Below are 18,506 nucleotides of genomic sequence, written 5' to 3' on the forward strand. Positions count from 1 at the left end.
GATCAGGCAGCGCCCCCAAGGTTCCCATTTACTGGATCATCTAGTATGAAAGTAGACGTTGAACATGACAACCCCTTGGCATATTTACAATTATTTCTGACCGATGAGGTTATTGAAAAAATTGTTACTGAGACAAACCGGTACCAAGAGCAACAATTGACTACTCTGCATCTGAAGTTTCCAAGAAGCAGAAAGTGGGAACCAGTGACCAAAGATGACATTTGGAAATTTCTGGGCCTAATAATACTTCAGGGAGTGGTGGGGAAACCCCTGCAGAAGTGGTATTGGACAACTAATAAATTACTTGCCACTCCATTCTTTCGCACGGTCCTGTTAAGAATACAGATTTTCCCTGATCATGAAATTTTTACACTTCAAAAACAACAAAGAATTTGATGAAACTACTCATCCTGCACCAAAACTAAAGAAAATGTGGGAAGTATCTCAAATGATTCTAAAGAATTTCCAACGGAGCTATGTGCCAGAACGAGATATCAGCATAGATGAAAGTCTAATGGCCTACAAGGGAAGGCTCAGCTGGGTACAATACATTGCATCAAAGAGAGCACGATTTGGCATAAAATCCTACATGCTATGCGAATCGTCAGCTGGTTACATTTGGATTTCAGTCATATACACTGGAAAAGGAACAAAATTCAATCCAAAATACAGCAACTATGGAATGGCATTGCTACATCAGGGCTATTGCGTAACAACTGACAACTTTTATACATCTCCTGAACTTTATGAGTTTCTTCTGCAAAACAAAACAGATGCCTATGGAACCGTTATTTGCTATATACACCAACATTCTTTCAGCTGCAAAAGCTGGAGAAAGAATGTCCAACTGCCATATCAGTGAAGACATGGACCAAGATATTCACACTTACTTCTACCCTTTCAATTTCTTATATGGATCAAGCGTGAAACTATAAAATCCTTATTCAATGATATTACTGCCCATCATGGCACTATAAAATCTTCTTACTCAACTTTGATACCTGTTGGTGCTGCCTCAAGGAATTGGGTACTTACATTCACGGCAGAGTTGTCCACCAAATAAAACTTTTATGGAACTCAATTTTTCCTATATAATGATTGTTAGGATAGCTGGTGTTAAGACACAGCACTAGCCACTTTGAGGACTGGAACTTGATTATTTACCCCCTTGGTCGGAGGACATGCTCAGCACCATTGCCAGGAACTCTGGAAGTTTTCGAAAGAACTCAATAGGTTTCATTGGCAATCCTGTCACGTATACGGTGAGTACCACTGGAGGTTCTTACATCAATTCTGGAAGTCCTGGCAGGGATTCTGAGAGTAGGAGTTGTGAAAGTCCTAGGACATCCAAAAGTCCTCTCAAGTCTTCAAGGCACAGCTCCTTCTGCACAAAAATAAGCTCTGAGATTCTTTCTTATTCTAAAACATATGAAATTACAAATATCCCCATCTCTAGCTGATTAGGTTGAAGCCCTTAATGATATTATACGCAAGGAAAATTAGTGGCCTAAAAAAAATACTTCTCCAAGATACATGCCCCCCTTCCCCCCGCATAATTTTCAATGTTCCTCAAAATGCCAAACCTATTTTTCTAACTAACTGTTCAGAAACATTAGAATGCTGCTTAAAATACCATCCCCTAAACCCTCAACGTTGCCTATAGTCCCCCTCCTTTTTTCTTCTTCCTCTCTTTCTTTCCACTTTTCATTATTTCCTTCCCCCCTTCATTTTCTACCTATCCTCTTTTTTTCTTTTTACAAGTGTGTATTCAGAATACATTACTTACCAACAAAGTCTTTTACTATGATATTCCATCTCATTTGTTTTGACTCTCTTTTAAGACACAATGGCATTTCTTTTACACTTTTTCCTGCCTGGTGGGAACTACCTGTTTATCTCCCAAACAAATTTAATTTGAAAGGAATATTTGTTTTATTTCAAAGAACCTATTAATAATAATCTAAGTATCTGCATCATAGACTCTGGTCCATGGAGAGGCAATAATTGAACCTACTGTGAAGTACAGAAAATGCAAATACATGTAAACTAAGTGAATTTTAAGATTATAGAACAGGCATGGGATTTGCTTTATAATATTAGTAGCTCACTGATTGTTTTCACTTGTACCTAGAATTGCTTTTTCATTGTTACAATATTGTCCTTCTTACAGCACTATCTGACATGCTTCAGTGGAACCATTGCTATACCGTTTCTTTTAGCACAAGCACTTTGTGTTGGAAATGATCAACAGACAGTAAGCCAGCTTATAGGAACAATATTCACCTGCGTTGGGATCACTACATTTATCCAAACAACATTTGGTATTAGGTATGAATTATTCACTTTATTTACTTTGGCTTAAAATAATCTGAGCTGAATGTTTATTTAATCCACAGTTATAACAATATTTACTACTGTAAATTTGAGGAGGTTGACAAAAAAAAATTGCCAGCAGTGCTAATAAGCCCTGGTTCACGCCATTCAACTTCAGATGTGATATGCGATTTACAAATTGCAGCTGAAGTTGCATCTAATGTAGTTCTATAGCACTGTTTTAGTCAGTGCATTTTGAAGTAGTATGATTTCAAAAATAGTGCCTGCGCTATTTTTTTCTGATTTCTTTGAAACTTGCATTGACTTCTGTTAAATGAAGTCACAAGCCGCAAAGAAATCAGAGGTACAAATCACAATGATCTGCAGCTTTGAAATAGCGTTACTTCAAGTGAAGTAGTGCGATTTCAAAGTCGCATTAAGTGTGAGCCAGGATTAAATATCACTGTCTTGTTAAATGTATTTGTATAAACAAATGAGACAGATTAAACAGCCTGAACTCTGTATTGGTTAAACTACATTGTCATGCTGAAGATAGACACAAGCCCATCTAGTTCAACCAATGGAAAAAAATTCAAACTAATAGAAAACCTCCATATACCCACAATTGATCCAGAAGAAGAAAAAACAGTAAAGCATGCCCCAGAGGCGAAAATCCTTCTTGATCCTCCAAGAGACAATCAGATATTCCTTAGATCAACTACCCCTGGTGTTATTAGCTGGAATGCATCCAGCTCTTTTTTTTAAAACAATCAACTGAGACAGCAAGAACTAGTTCTTGCGGTAGTCTATTCCATAGCTCTTAGTAATTTTTTACAGTTCTTACTGTGAAGAAGCCTTTCCATATGTTGAATCTCCTTTTTCCTCCAGACATACTGTAATTAATGATATTTAAAGTGTTACTAAACCCACAACAGTAAAATCAGTCTTTATATGCAGTAAAACATGTTTGTTATACTCACTGTGGAACCTAAGGTATTCATCCTCTACATTGTGTAAAAACACTGTTTGATCCTGACTTCTTTGATCCTTCCCTTCTTCCAGTGTCCCCCTCTTATCTCCTGATAAGACATATCGTGTGGAGTCACTCTGCACATGCTCAGTTTGGTGTGTATTGCTAGAGAGGTTTTTTTTCTTGGGAGAGTGCATGTGATCAGCACAGGGCCAATCAGCACTGTCCAGACAGAGGTCAGGGGTCCTGCATCTTCCTAGAGTGGAATGAAAACTCCTCCTACAAGCAATATGTTATGTTATGTTATGTGTGCTCGGCTGGACACTGACACTGAAGTCACAAGACTGCTCTAACTGCTGATGAGAAAATGTATTTAGCAGTTTATATTTACTAAAATAATTTCACTTCCATGTTCTCTGTGTACTGTGGGAGACCAGATATAGTAAATGCAGGGTACTGGGTTTAGTAACACTTTAAATCATGTAAGGAAATCAAGATAGAAACGTACTGTAAAAAAAAAAGATATGTTTGGTGGATAATGTCCACTGATCTGTTTGGTGGCTCCAGTCTATTCTCTTTCTACTCATTGCTGTGGTCCTGTCTACCTGCTGCTATGTCACTACTGTAGTTACTGTACTGTTGTAGTAGGGTAGCAGCCAGAGGCAGGAATACCCAGCAGGGGACCTGCTATCTGCAGCCAGACAATTTGCATAGCTGAAGCATCCGTGGCTTTTGAACTGAGTGAAGCCTGGATTTGCTACCCACCTTAAAGGTATTAAAACATTTATTTACAGGGTGAGTCTTTCTCATATTTTATACTAATGACAGGGTCACCATAAAGAGACTATGTTGCTTAAAATAAAAGATAGAAAGTTGCTAGCAGGTACCTAGAGGTGTATTCACATATCTATAGCAGCTACATCCCCACCTGTAAGTGTGGGAGCATTGCCTATTCAGAAAAGTGTAAGGTGCTACAGGCAGCGCTTTCACTTTAAGCATTGTTTACCTACTGTATGCCAAACGTCCCTATAAAAGTATATGGGAATATTAAATTGCCGTGTTTTGACGTAGGTGTTTTGTATTAAATAATTCCCCCCTCCCTTCAATACGTTATTAAATATTAGGATTCCCCTGGAAACTATGTTATCCATACGAGTGCAGTCATGTTTTTAAATGATCTCTAACCACTTAAGAGACTCTGTAGATCTCTGTTCAATATATTAAGGGCATCATTATGCCATATGCAAGCTTGCATGCTTAATACTTTGAACATGTGTGATATTACAATTACTTCTATAAACATCTTATGCAAAATCACATCACTGTTTGTATTTCAGACTACCTCTCTTTCAAGCAAGTGCATTTGCATTTCTGGTCCCTGCTAGAGCTATACTATCTCTGGATAGATGGAAATGTCCTTCTGATGGTAAGTCAACTGTAAGATTCATAACAATAAAAACATTCACCCCATTCTTTGTTAATGTTTTATGGATAAGATCCTCCACCACCACCACTATTAAAGAGGAGGAACCACAGCCTTAGTGTCGATATGTTAACCGCATGCTGCCCAGCCACTGTACATATACGGCATATGCGGCACTCACAGGCAAAACCACGTTTTAAAACGTGTGTTTTGTAAACAAATAGGGGGCGCGCGCCCTATTTGTCCCGCGGTTCACTGCCACAGATGTCAGTCGCCGGGTCACTGCCGCTCCTTAGTGGCTATGTCCCGGCGATCGGCAGCAAACAGTGACAGAGAGCACAGCTGCAGTAGCTGTGCTGTCTGTCACTTCACTGTCAGCTCGAGGATGAGCTGATCGAGAAAGAACAGTTTCTCTTTCTCGATCAGCCTTGTCCCGCCCAGTACACACCCCCACCCCCTAGTAAAACACTCCCTTCACTCCTATAACCCTTCCCTGCAAAATAAAGTTAACCCCTTCCTCCCCATTGCCATTGGTACAGTGTCAGTTTTTTTTTTTGCACTGATCACTGTATTACTGTTTTTGGGGATGTCAGTGACCCCAAGTCAGTACCCCCCAATGTCAAAATGTCCGCCGCAGTCCCGCCATAAGTCGCTGGTCGCTGCCATAAGTCCCTGATTGCTGCCATAATTCGCTGATCGCCGCCATTATTAGTATTAAAAAAAAACTAAAAATCACAGTATCTTTCCCGCCATTTGTAAACGCTATAACTTTCACGTAAACCAATTAATTTACACGTATTGGGTTTTTTTTTAGCAGACATTTATGACTAAATTTGATTTTTGCATTTTTTTTTACTGGACATGTTTTATAGCAAAAAGTCCAAAATATTGTTTTTTTTTCCTCAAAATTGTCAGCCTTTTTTTTTATAGTGCAAAAAATAAAAACCACACAGGTGATCAAATACCACCGAAAGAAAGCTCAATTTGTGGGGAAAAAAAGATGTAAATTTCATTTATGTACCATATTGCATGACCGCGCAATTGTCCGTTAAACTAGCGCAGCGCTGTATAGCAGAAAAATGGCGTAAATTGCAGTATTTATACCATAGTTTGTAGACGCTATAACTTCCACAAAAAGCAATCAATATACACTTATTGGGATTTTTTTTATCAAAAACATGTAGCAGAATACATTTTGGCTTAAATTTATAACCAACTTTGAGTTTACTATATATTTTTTATAGCTGAAAATAAAAAATATTGTTTTTCTTCAAAATTTTTGGCCTTTTTTTGTTTATAGCGTGAAAAATAAAAAGCGCACAGGTGATCAAATTACACCGAAAGAAAGCTCTATTTGTGTTAAAAAAAAGGACGTAAATTTCATTTGGGTGCAGCTTTGCATGACCGCGCAATTATCAATTGAATTAGTGCAGCACCGAGTAGCAAAAAGAGGCCTGGTCATTAAGGGGGGTAAATCCTCTAGAGCTCAAGTGGTTAAAAGAATAGGGTGAAATAGGAAATGCTATGTTTACTTTTGATTGTTGGTCCTTTGGACAATCACCCTCTTTACTGCCTTCCTTTTTGGTGTTATTTAGAGCTGTAGGAAGAGATGGCAAACTGCATAGGGAAGGATAAGGTTCATTTAGCAAACTTTGTTTTTCTTAAATGCGGGAGACTTTCCCCACCCCCATGTTTACAGATCTTTATTTATGATTGCTAGTTGTTTAGACAATCACCATTTTTGCTTCCTTTTATTTGTGTGTGTGGCTGCTTTTGCCCATTTGGAGAATTTTCCTCTTTTTGCAATTCATTTATTCCTCCTTGTATTGCTGAACCATGATCTAACTGAAAGTGTCCCTAAACATTTCCATTAGTGTTAATTGTTTTTGGAGGAGTGTAGACGTTTATTAGCTGTCTCTGCAGCCCTGCACCTAGCAACCAAACATTAGTACTTCAATTATCTTCAGGATGAGCAGGGGGTATTTGTAGCCAGGGACAGCTGTAAGCCTGGGGAAAGGTGCAGATGGAGAGAGCGAAAGAAACTACACTGTCCAGGACCGCTGCTGCTTGACTCAGATGACAGAGAATAAGGCTTTTGCTTCATGTAAGTACTACACCCATATTGTGGAACACCCGACCAAGCACTGGTTATCAGTCTCAGAGTACTGGTTTGAGAGCATCAAAGATTGAGTGTGTGCCAGAGACCAGTTGTTCCTTACTTGCAGATCCAGAGTCACTGTTCCTGACTGAGAGATCAAACAGGACTCCAGGTGTGAGGTATGTTGGCCAACCAAGTTTATACTTTATTTGCAAAGATTGCTAGTCTTTACTAAATATTGGATTTTACTGTAGGGGGCATAAAGTCTCCTGTTGGATTACTAATCTCTTCAGTTCGAGAGAGAGTGCTCCAACTTCTAAAGGCCTCAATGCCAGCAGGGACTGAGTATAGTCCACTGGCCAGTGGCATAAGGAGGGACCTATATCTTAGTTAAGCCCTGCTTTTGTACAGGGAGCAGATTCTACGGATATTGTTGAGCAGCAGGCCATAGGGCACACCAGACATTTGCCCGGTGGGCCGGGGCTGCATGTCGTAAGAAGATGGCCCGTTGATGACCTAGCCACACGGTGGAAGGTAAGCGGCGACCGCAGTCCAGACTGAGCTGACACAGACCGTGGTCGCTGCTCACCTCCCACTCTGTAGCCGTGCCTAAAGCAGGGCCAGCAGAAAGTGCAGGACAGACAGCTCTAGTGACAGGCAGGAAGCACCTGCATGGGACACAAACCTCCCCGGCTGGCCTCTGCAGATACACTGTACTGAAGGGACAATGGTGGCTTCTGTCCTTTACTGGCTGGCACACTGTGACAGCTGCACGGGGGGTGGAGAGGACCATCATACGCTGGGAGGAAGGTGATGCACTGAACCCTACACTGATTTGGTGTTACAGTCCACTCTGTAGCGGGAGTGGATAGGGCTTTCTCTTGCTGGATTGGGATGTCTCATTGCTGGTCTAGGTTGTCTATTTGCTGGATTGGGATGTCTCTTTACTGGATCGCGATGTCTCTTTACTGGATGGTGGTGTCTTTTTGCTGGACTGGGCTGTCTCTTTGCTATATGGGGATATCTCTTTGATGGATTGGGAAGTCTCTGCTAAATATATAGGGGGCACTGCGATTAGAGGTAAAGGTAAAGAGAGGAAAAAAGGGGGGGCCATAGTCATAAGTCGCAAGTGGCACTGTGCTAGGGGCACTGTAATGTAAAGGGGTACTGTGATATAATGGGGACTGCACTGTAAAGGGGCACTGTAATCAATACAGAGCCCCTTTAAAGTGCAGTCCTCTTTTTATATCACAGTGCCCCTTTACATTACAGCCAGCTCTATGATTATCCCGTCAGCAACTGCCCGCCGCAAATGCCCAACCCCATTTCCACCCCCCCTTCCCCCGATCCCTGGAGAAATTGGCTGCTCAGTATAAAATGCTGGGCCTATTTTTTATCCCAGTCTAGGCCTGTTGAGCAGTTGCAAGCCCAAGTGCACCATAAAGCCAACTTAGATGTTCAGAGAAAACAATGAAATTACTTAATTACTATAGATGGGTTTTCCTGCAAATCTGTGGATACAGAACTGTGCACTGCATGTCAGTTGTTTCACATTCTAATGATTATGCAGCAGAACTAAGAGACACTATAGATCGCCTATTTATCACCTATGAACATTAACAGAGACAGTCTGCAAATTATACAGCCTTCTAAAGGGACACTGTGACAGATTTAACCAGGACAGGGGCTTTTGGAGGGGACTAGGGGCTAGACTTCTACCAACTGATTATGGCCCATGTAGAGTGCAGATCATTCTCTAATGATGGACAACAATGTAATGAACATTACATTGTTGTGAGGCTTGGATTAATTACCTGAGTAAGGACAATACAGCTTCCCTTCTGGAGTGGATGGAAAGGTGTAATATTAATTTTATAAAGGTTAATGGTCAGAGGAAATATGGGGCACTCCTGCAGACTGGGTTGAAGAAGCTCCTCCACTTAGGACATAAATATTTATCAACAATCTCCCTCAAGAAATCTATGGAGAGATGAATTCCACTTTTTCAGACTGTTGGATTATTGTATGATTTTTGTGTTAGGATGGACATGAGTGGGCTCCCTGACTTGTCTCGGTGCTTGGCTGTTGATTAGTGTCAGGGATCCCGGGTCCTCGGCGGTGCGCGCATGCGCAGACTGCCGATCCGTCCCAGCCGTCGAGCGCAGAGTCCTCGGCGATCGCGGCGGCGGCCGCGCATGCGCAGTAGCGATCACGGCCGCACCAATGGGAGAGCAGGGCGCTCTATTTAAAGCTGCCCTGTGCATCTCCAAGTTGCCGCAAGGTCTTGTTTCCTGTCCTGTAGTACGTTTCCTTGTTGCCAAACTCTGCCTGTTCTGTTTTATGCTGACCATCTCCTGCTCTGACCCCGGCTCGTTCCTGACCATCCCTCTGCCTGACCCTCGGTACCACGCTGCCCGCTACCTGCTGAACCTGGCTTGTGACCCCGACCATTCTCCGCTTACTCTCCCAGTACCACGCTGCCCGCACAATACCGACCCAGCTAGTCTGACCTCGCCTACTCCTGACAGTCGCCCATCCATCCCGCTCGGATCGGGATCTGTCATCCCATCCATCCCGCTCAGATCGGGATCTGTCGTCCCCTTCACAGCAGGCTCAACCCGGGCACATACCCTCAGCGGGACCCCTCTGCCGCCTCCGGGGGTGCCCAGGAACGCGACCTGGTTTTAGTCTTGCACCAAGTCCATCCCCACCATCAGGGGCCCTGGTGAAAAGGCAGACTGGGACTTAGACTCCTCGTCCTGGGAAACCCCGTGCTGTGGACCACTAGAGATCCCGTTGGGCGGAGCCTGACAGTACCTTGCGGCCATGACTGAGCCTGGAAGGGGAACTTCCCCTCTGAACGACATCTGCCAACAGATGGAGACCCTTACACTGGGAATTAGGGGCCTACAGGAAGGTTATACGGAATTGGACAGTCGCATGCAGACCTTAGCTACCTCTACCAGGGGGCCTGGGGAACCCACTAGGGAGACACCGGGGTTGTTACCCGCACCAGAACCCCGTGTCCCCACACCGGAGCATTTTTCTGGAGACCGAAGTAGATTCAGGGCCTTTCGTAACTCCTGTCAGCTTTACTTTGACCTCCAGCCTCGGACCTTTTCCTCCGAATCGGTGAGGGTAGGGTTCATTATTTCCCTACTACAGGGGGGACCCCAGGACTGGGCCCACCGGCTCTGAGAGAATCGAGACCCACTATTGAAGTCGGTAACAGTATTCTTTGAGGCTATGGCCCTCTTGTATGACGATCCGCTGCCCACCGCAATGGCAGAGAGGGCCCTATATACACTCAGGCAGGGTCACCGGACAGTGGAGGACTATGCCGCTGAATTCAGGCGTTGGCATAGTGACAGCCAATGGAACGAGGCGGCTCTGCACCACCAGTTCCGCGTAGGGTTAGCTGAATCCCTGAAGGACGAATTGGCCCGAATAGACATACCTAGCACTTTGGAGGCCTTAATAGCTTTGACTATTCGAATTGACCGCCGGTTGCGGGAGCACAGGCAGGAAAGGTGCAACCAAGGACAAGGACCAACGGGAACACCCCCTCAGGCTTCAACCCAGTTGCAGCCGGCAAGCCAGAATCAGGATGCTATGGATACACCCGAGACTGGGCTATCGGGAAGGATCCGGCCGACACTTACACCTGAGGAACGCCAGAGGCGTCTTACCAACCATCTCTGCCTCTACTGTGGGGGAGCAGGCCATGTGGTACGTACCTGTCCAGCCAAGAGGGGTAAGTGTTCTGCTGTTTTCTCTACGGTCACTTCTAACAGTGTGGGCAACACTAGTTATCTAGCGGTACCTGTGTCACTTCAGCTACCGGGGAGAACAGTGGTGACCACGGCTATTGTGGATTCTGGGGCGTGTAGTTGCTTCATAGATTTAGACTTTGCAGTTCAGTAACAAATTCCTCTACAAACCAAGGAGGTGGGATTGAATATTTTTCTAGCAGATGGGTCACGTATTAAGTCAGGGGTGGTGGACCACGTGACCCCAGCTATCCGTACTACGGTATCGACCCATCATGAAGAACTTCTTCGGTTGGACGCCATAGCATCCCCATTATTTCCAATTATTTTGGGGCTCCCGTGGTTATGAGCTCATAATCCCCAGGTGGATTGGAAGGCGGGTTCTATGCAGTTCCTCTCCACATACTGCCAGCAGCATTGCCTCCCTAAGATCCCCCCGATTCCGCCGACTTTGTTGTGTCTAGAGACAGATGCGGAGCTGGCGCAAGTCATTCCTTCAGCCTACCATAGTTTTTTGGATGTATTTAGCAAGCGGGGGTCGGACACTCTCCCCCCGCACCGAGCTTATGACTGCCCAATTGATCTCCTCCCAGGGTCGGAAATCCCATTTGGGCGGATATTCCCCTTATTCGAACGGGAGTTAGGGGTACTAAAAGAATACATCGATGAAAACCTCCATAAGGGGTTTATTAGACCCTCCACGTCACCAGCCGGGGCGGGCATTTTCTTTGTGGAGAAAAAGGACAAGTCCCTCCGGCCCTGCGTAGATTACCGGGACTTGAATAAAGTCACAGTAAAAAAACGTTACCCGCTACCACTAGTCCTTGAACTTTTTCAGAGGCTGAAGTCAGCATCTGTCTTCACGAAACTAGACTTGAGAGGTGCCTATAATTTAGTCCGTATCAGAGAGGGGGACGAGTGGAAGACAGCATTCCGTACCAGATTCGGACACTATGAATATTTGGTTATGCCCTTCGGCCTATGCAACGCCCCTGCCACCTTCCAGCATTTCATAAACGATGTGTTCAGAGACTACCTAGATATCTTCGTCATCGTATACCTGGACGATATCCTTGTTTTTTCCCCAACCTTGGAGAACCATAGAGGTCACGTGAGGCGTGTGTTAGAACGGCTCCGCCAACACAGCTTATATGCCAAGGCAGACAATGCTGCTTTGAACAAAGTAGTATTTCGTTTCTGGGTCTAACCATCTCTCCCACGGGAATAGCCATGGATCCCCAAAAGGTTTCGGCCATTTTAGATTGGCCAGCCCCCACCGACAAGAAAGAGGTCCAACGCTTCATCGGCTTCGCGAACTTTTACAGAAAGTTCATTAAGAACTTTTCGGGCCTAGTGTCCCCGATCACCCAGCTGACCAGGCAGGGGGTTCGCTTCCAATCGACACCTGAGGCACAGAGGGCTTTCGAAACCTTAAAAGAATTGTTTACGGCAGCTCCTATTTTGAGCCACCCTGATTCATCCTTGCCATATATCTTGGAGGTGGACGCATCCGAGAATGCGGTCGGGGCGATCCTGTCCCAGAGGAAGGGCATCAAAGAGCTCATGCACCCGGTGGCTTTCTTCTCCAGGAAACTAACTCCTGCGGAAAGGAATTAGGATATCGGGGATCGGGAGCTCTTGGCGATCAAGGTGGCACTAGAGGAATGGAGATACTTGTTAGAGGGAGCGGTACACCCAATATTGATTTTTACGGATCATAAGAACCTAGAATATCTGAGGACAGCTAAACGTCTGAGGCCACGTCAAGCCAGGTGGGCGCTGTTCTTTTCACGGTTCTTTTTCCATATAACCTATAGGCCAGGGTCTAAGAACACAAAACCAGACGCGCTCTCCCGCATGTTTGGGGATCCCGAAGAGAATCCCAAGCCAGACACTATCCTGTCCCCAGGAAATTTCCTAGCCCTCCAATCAGAGCTCCATTCGCAACTGCAGACCGCGTCCGTAGGGATGCAAGGTCCACCCGGTGTCCCCTTACTAAATAGGGAAGGACTTTTCTGGAAGGAGGATCAGATTGTGGTCCCTGAGGAGGCCTGTACATTGGTATTAGGATACTGCCATGATCACCCGCTGGCCGGGCACTTTGGGGTACGCAAGACCTTGGAGCTGCTGCAGCGTACTTTCTGGTGGCCTAATATGGCCAGAGAGTGTGAAACCTACATAAAGACCTGTCCCGTTTGTCAGAGAAACAAACCCACTAGGAATAAAGCTTGGGGCCTCTTGCGCCCATTACCCATACCCGACAGGCCATGGACCATGATTTCCATTGATTTTATTGTGGAACTTCCACCCTCTCAGGACCACACAGCAATCTTCGTGATTGTCGACCGCCTGTCCAAAATGGCCCATTTTGTACCTCTAAAGGACACACCTACGGCCCTTGAGACAGCACGTGTGTTTATTAAGGAAGTGGTAAGACTCCACGGAATTCCCAGGGATATTGTATCTGACAGAGGGGTTCAGTTTACGTCCAGGTTCTGGAAAGCTCTATGTGAAACCCTGGGAATTAAGTTATCGTTTTCTTCAGCTTATCACCCACAGACCAATGGCCAGACGGAGTGTACAAACCAGACCCTAGAGCAGTACCTCAGGTGCTATACCACCTTCCTCCAAGATGACTGGTTTACTCTCCTGCCGCTTGCGGAATTCGCATACAACAATGCAAGTCACTCTGCTACTAGACAGTCCCCATTTTTTGCGAACTATGGGTTCCACCCTGTATTCCTGCCAGATCTAATCCCGGAGGTCGCAGTCCCAGCCACGCAGGATATGTTGACCTTTCTGTCAGCCAATAGCAAGGTATTGCAGGAAGCAATGGCCAGGGCCCAGGATGACAATAAGAGGGCATTTGATAGGAAAAGAAGAGGGGAATTGAGTTTGCAGCCAGAGGACCAGGTTTGGTTGTCCACCGCAAATTTAAAAATGTCCTACCCTTCAAAGAAATTGGCTCCCAAATTCTTGGGGCCTTTTCGGGTCAAACGTAGGATCAACGAGGTGGCATACGAGCTGGCACTGCCCGAGTCTATGAAGGTTCATCCGGTCTTCCATGTGTCCCTGTTGAAACCAGCAACTCCAGACCCCTTCCCGGATCGAAGGTCTAAACCACCGGAGGCAGTAAACGTGGATGGGGAGGAGGAATTTGAAGCTATCTTAGATTGTAGGAAGAGGGGAGGCCAAACTCAGTTTCTGGTTAAATGGAAAGGATATGGGGCGGAGGAAAATTCATGGGAGCCGGCCCAAAATGTGCACGCCCCAAGGCTTGTGCGGGAATTTTTTCAGAACCAGCCGTTGAGTAGGGGTCGGTTGGGCATCCGGAGGTTGCCCGTAGGGGGGGGCAATGTCAGGGATCCCGGGTCCTCGGCGGTGCGCGCATGCGCAGACTGCCGATCCATCCCAGCCGGCGAGCGCAGAGTCCTCGGCGATCGCAGCGGCAGCCGCGCATGTGCAGTAGCGATCGCGGCCGCACCAATGGGAGAGCAGGGCGCTCTATTTAAAGCTGCCCTGTGCATCTCCAAGTTGCCGCAAGGTCTTGTTTCCTGTCCTGTAGTACGTTTCCTTGTTGCCAAACTCTGCCTGTTCTGTTTTATGCTGACCATCTCCTGCTCTGACTCCGGCTCGTTCCTGACCATCCCTCTGCCTGACCCTCGGTACCACGCTGCCCGCTACCTGCTGAACCTGGCTTGTGACCCCGACCATTCTCCGCTTACTCCCCCAGTACCATGCTGCCCGCACAATACCGACCCGGCTAGTCTGACCTCGCCTACTCCTGACAGTCGCCCATCCATCCCGCTCGGATCGGGATCTGTCATCCCATCCATTCCGCTCGGATCGGGATCTGTCGTCCCCTTCACAGCAGGCTCAACCCGGGCACATACCCTCAGCGGGACCCCTCTGCCGCCGCCGGGAGTGCCCAGGAACGCAACCTGGTTTCAGTCTTGCACCAAGTCCATCCCCACCATCAGGGGCCCTGGTGAAAAGGCAGACTGGGACTTAGACTCCGCGTCCTGGGAAACCCCGTGCCGTGGACCACTAGAGATCCCGTTGGGCGGAGCCTGACAATTAGCTTACTTTTAATTAGATCACCGTTAGCTGTTGGCTGTAGTGTTTACCATTTGCACTGTTTAGGATATTGTTATCAAAGCTCTTACCTAATCAGTGTGGGGTGTTTATCGCAATGTGTAATATTTGTTTTTATTGTTCATGCGGGGACCACCCCTATTTCTGAAGTGTATAAAAACCTGTATTTCTGTATTTCTGTTCAAGAAACATTTATTAATAAAACATATGTGCTTGTGAGCCACCAGAATATGCAAATAAGTATATATACTGGATTGCTGGTTTACCTGCCCACTCTCCCTGGATGTGCGTTTAATGACAACTGATCAAATAATAACCGCGCTCCAATATTAACTAAAAAGTGCTTAGTGCTTATAATATATATGCAAAATAATCTCCAATGCTGAGTAATTATTACTATAAACTATAAATCACTGTGCAATGATATAAATGTGCCACTATTTCATCAATAAACCAAGTGCTAATTCATATGAAAATATAATAAATATAAATGAATAAATATATAAAAAGTATATGAAGAATCAATATTAAATTATATTCAAAGTTCCAAAAAGTGCTAGAGTGTTCCAACCAAATCAGATGATACTCTCCTTTCCATGAGTAGTATACTTCAATCTTGCAGCTTTGTAATTAGCCTGTGTGCCTGTGAGGGATATCCCCTCCTTTGATCCACTCCTTGTTTCAACCACTGAATGCTCCTTGCAAAGATCATGCAAGAAAAAAGAGAAGATATGGTGCCTTATCCCAGAGATATATCAAGCCTTTAATCTGCTTCCAAAATGCACTCACGTTATAAGAAAACATATCGCTTTTCAGTATAAAATAACCACTGCCTGCGGTGAAGATGAGACTAGAGGGTGTGTGCCCCACACTGTCAGTACTCGCCGTATCAGATGTGCGGTGACGTCACTGCCCCTCCCCAACGCGTTGCGCCACAGGGACTGCGGCTCATGGGAAGGAGAGTATCATCTGATTTGGTTGGAACACTAGCACTTTTTGGAACTTTGAATATAATTTAATATTGATTCTTTATATACTTTTTATATATTTATTCATATATATTTATTATATTTTCATATGAATTAGCACTTGGTTTAATGATGAAATAGTGGCACATTTATATAATTGCACAGTGATTTATAGTTTATAGTAATAATTACTCAGCATTGGAGATTATTTTGCATATATATTATAAGCGCTAAGCACTTTTTAGTTAATATTGGAGCACGGTTATTATTTGATCTGTTCAAGAAACAGTTCCAGTTTTTGCACCTAAGCTAGTGTCGCTTAGTCTTAGGTGTGATTCCCAGCTATAAAACTTGGTCATGTGTTCCAGCAGCGAAGAAGTAGTTCTATGATGGAATCACCAAATTGTGGTGACAAGCAGTCACAGACACTTTTGTGGAATCCTCTTTAGCAGAACTAAGACTAAAGCCTTGAAGCAACAGAGATTTCTTAGTGCAAGATGTCAAGAAAAGGGTAGAAATCTGCATTGTTCATCTGCAGGAGACCAGATCTCACAGATCTGTGTCAACAAAGATTACAGCATGATCTTCTTGATTCACTTGCTTTAAGCATTTACAGTATAAGCTTCTCACATTAAGTGAGAAGCTTATAAATGCCCATGCAAAGTTCAAAAGTCCTTCACTAGAAAACAACTTCAGATGGAAGCAAAAGAGGCAGAGATGAAAGCAAAGGAGGCAGAGATGCAAGCACATAATGCAAGAAAAGGTGGGGAGGTGCAAGCTTTAATGAAAGCTAATATACAAAATTTCCAAATGGAAAAGGAACAAGCCTTAGCAAGGTTGAAAGCCCATGAACATGCAATGGGTGAATGTAATATTCCAGATTGTCTCATCCCAGCTAAATGCACCATATGCCTTGATTGCACCATGTGCAAACATGCGCTACAGCACAATATTTGAAATGATGCAAAGCCTTCTCTTTTGCTTTCTACTGGCAAAATTATTATGACTCCTAATACTGTTCACTACCCCCTGAGTTATTTTCAGGCTCCCTTTCATTCTGGACCCCTTTCTGAAAGCCCAACCCCTGCTGACACCACAGGACTCTCAAACAAATTAGAGTAAACTGTCATGAGGTTTACATTAACCACCTTTTCAGTGGTTTTATAGTACAATGACGGCGCAAGGTGGTTCTCTCGTTCTGATAGAACGTCATATGACGTCCTACCATTCTCACTGTGCATGCGCGGCGATTGCCGGTCCGCTGTGTCCAGCGGATTACGGAAAGAGCTTAACATGTCGGCTCGGTCATGTGATCAGCTGTGTCCAATCACAGCTGATCACATGTAAACACGTAAATGCCGGTTATCGGCATTTCTCTTCTCTCGCGCTGTCACGCTGACAGCTCAAGAGGAAAGGAGAGCCGGTAATCGGCTTTCCGCGGAGGGGACATGTACACTAATCATCAGGGCACTGATGATCAGTGTGCCCTGATGATCAGTGTGGCCCCAGAAGTGCCACCTGTCAGTGCTCATCAGTTCCAGTGCCCATCAGTGACACGTGCCAGTGCCCATCAGTGCCACATATCAGTGCATACCAGTGCACATCAATGCCACATATCAGTGCCCATCTGAGCTGCCTTTCAATGTCACCCATCAGTGCCAGTCAGTGCCACCAATCAGTGCCACATATCAGTGCCAGTCAGTGTCACCTATCAGTGCCAGTCAGTGCCAGTCAGTGCCGCCTAACAGTGCCAGTCAGTGCCACCTAACAGTGCCAGTCAGTGCCGCCTAACAGTGCCAGTCAGTGCCGCCTAACAGTGCCAGTCAGTGCCGCCTAACAGTGCCGCCAGTCAGTGCCATATATCAGTATCATGTATCAGTGCTGCCTATCAGTGCCCATCAGTAAAGGAGAAAAATCACTTATTTACAAAATTGTATAACAAAAACTAAGAAAAAACTTTTTTTTTTCAAAATTTTCAGTGGTTTTTGGTTTAAGAAAAAATAAAAATCCCAGAGGTGATTAAATACCACCAAAAGAAAGCTCTGTCTGTCTAAAAAAAAAATGATAAAAATTTCATATGGGTACAATGTGGGTTCATAGTGTGACAGCGCTGACAGCTGGAAATTGGCCTGGGCAGGAAGGGGGTATAAGTGCCCTGTAGGCTAGTGGTTAAACTTCAATGTAAGCCTGGTTAAACAGTACAAAGTGGCATTGGTTCGTGGAATGGCAACTATCACTATTAGCAACTCTAAGCAAATAAACAACTCATACAGCAGAATCTCAATCAGTGTTAGCAGACCTGCTTTTCAGAAGTTACCCCAATACCTTTAACCTGAGTAAACTCCAGTGAGCAATGAAAACTAGCAACAGGAGAACTAGCTCACTTTGGGCCCTCAGAATCTAATGGAAAGGCTTAAATCTGAGATAGAAGAGCTCTTTGACCAGGGTAGTCAATGCCCCTTTAAATGCTGTGAGGATTCCTCTGCGCACTCGCTGGGGCCCAGTTGATGCACAAGTATGAAGTGATGTTCCTTACAGGATTAACACAAGGGGAGGAAAAATAAAGGGCAAGTACTTTCCCTTGAAGTGGCACTTGATTTGGGTGTTGTCCCCTTTAATGCACTGAGCTTTAGGCAAATAAGGTGTCAAACTGGCAATAAGACTTGTGGGCAAAGAGCAACTCAACTGTGGACTGCAGTAACCGATGGCAATGGTGGTAGAAGTTCCTTTAGAAGGGTAGGCCAATGATTAAGGGAGCACTAATGTGATCTGGCCTGCAGAAGGCATGCACTGTGGACAGTGCTGATGATTGTACTGTGCTGCAAGTAGCAGGTATGAGGAGAATGTCAGTGTTATCTTGTTTAACTGG

At 44.9% G+C, this 18,506-nt stretch overlaps 1 protein-coding gene across 1 annotated transcript in view; it reads left to right on the forward strand.

The window, feature by feature from the left end:
- Positions 1-1,181: 1,181 nt before the first annotated feature.
- The window catches only part of SLC23A1 (solute carrier family 23 member 1), a 684,016-nt gene continuing 666,691 nt past the window's right edge, over positions 1,182-18,506 (forward strand). The window contains exons 1-3 of the mRNA XM_089660642.1: positions 1,182-1,262; positions 2,171-2,328; positions 4,621-4,709. Coding sequence (XP_089516768.1) covers positions 1,182-1,262; positions 2,171-2,328; positions 4,621-4,709 — 328 coding nt within the window. The remainder of the gene's footprint in view (positions 1,263-2,170; positions 2,329-4,620; positions 4,710-18,506) is intronic.

The sequence above is a fragment of the Staurois parvus genome, unplaced genomic scaffold (assembly GCF_062004578.1).
Source record: "Staurois parvus isolate SC_StPar_1 unplaced genomic scaffold, SC_StPar_1.0 ptg001256l, whole genome shotgun sequence".
Classification (NCBI taxonomy): Eukaryota; Metazoa; Chordata; class Amphibia; order Anura; family Ranidae; genus Staurois; species Staurois parvus.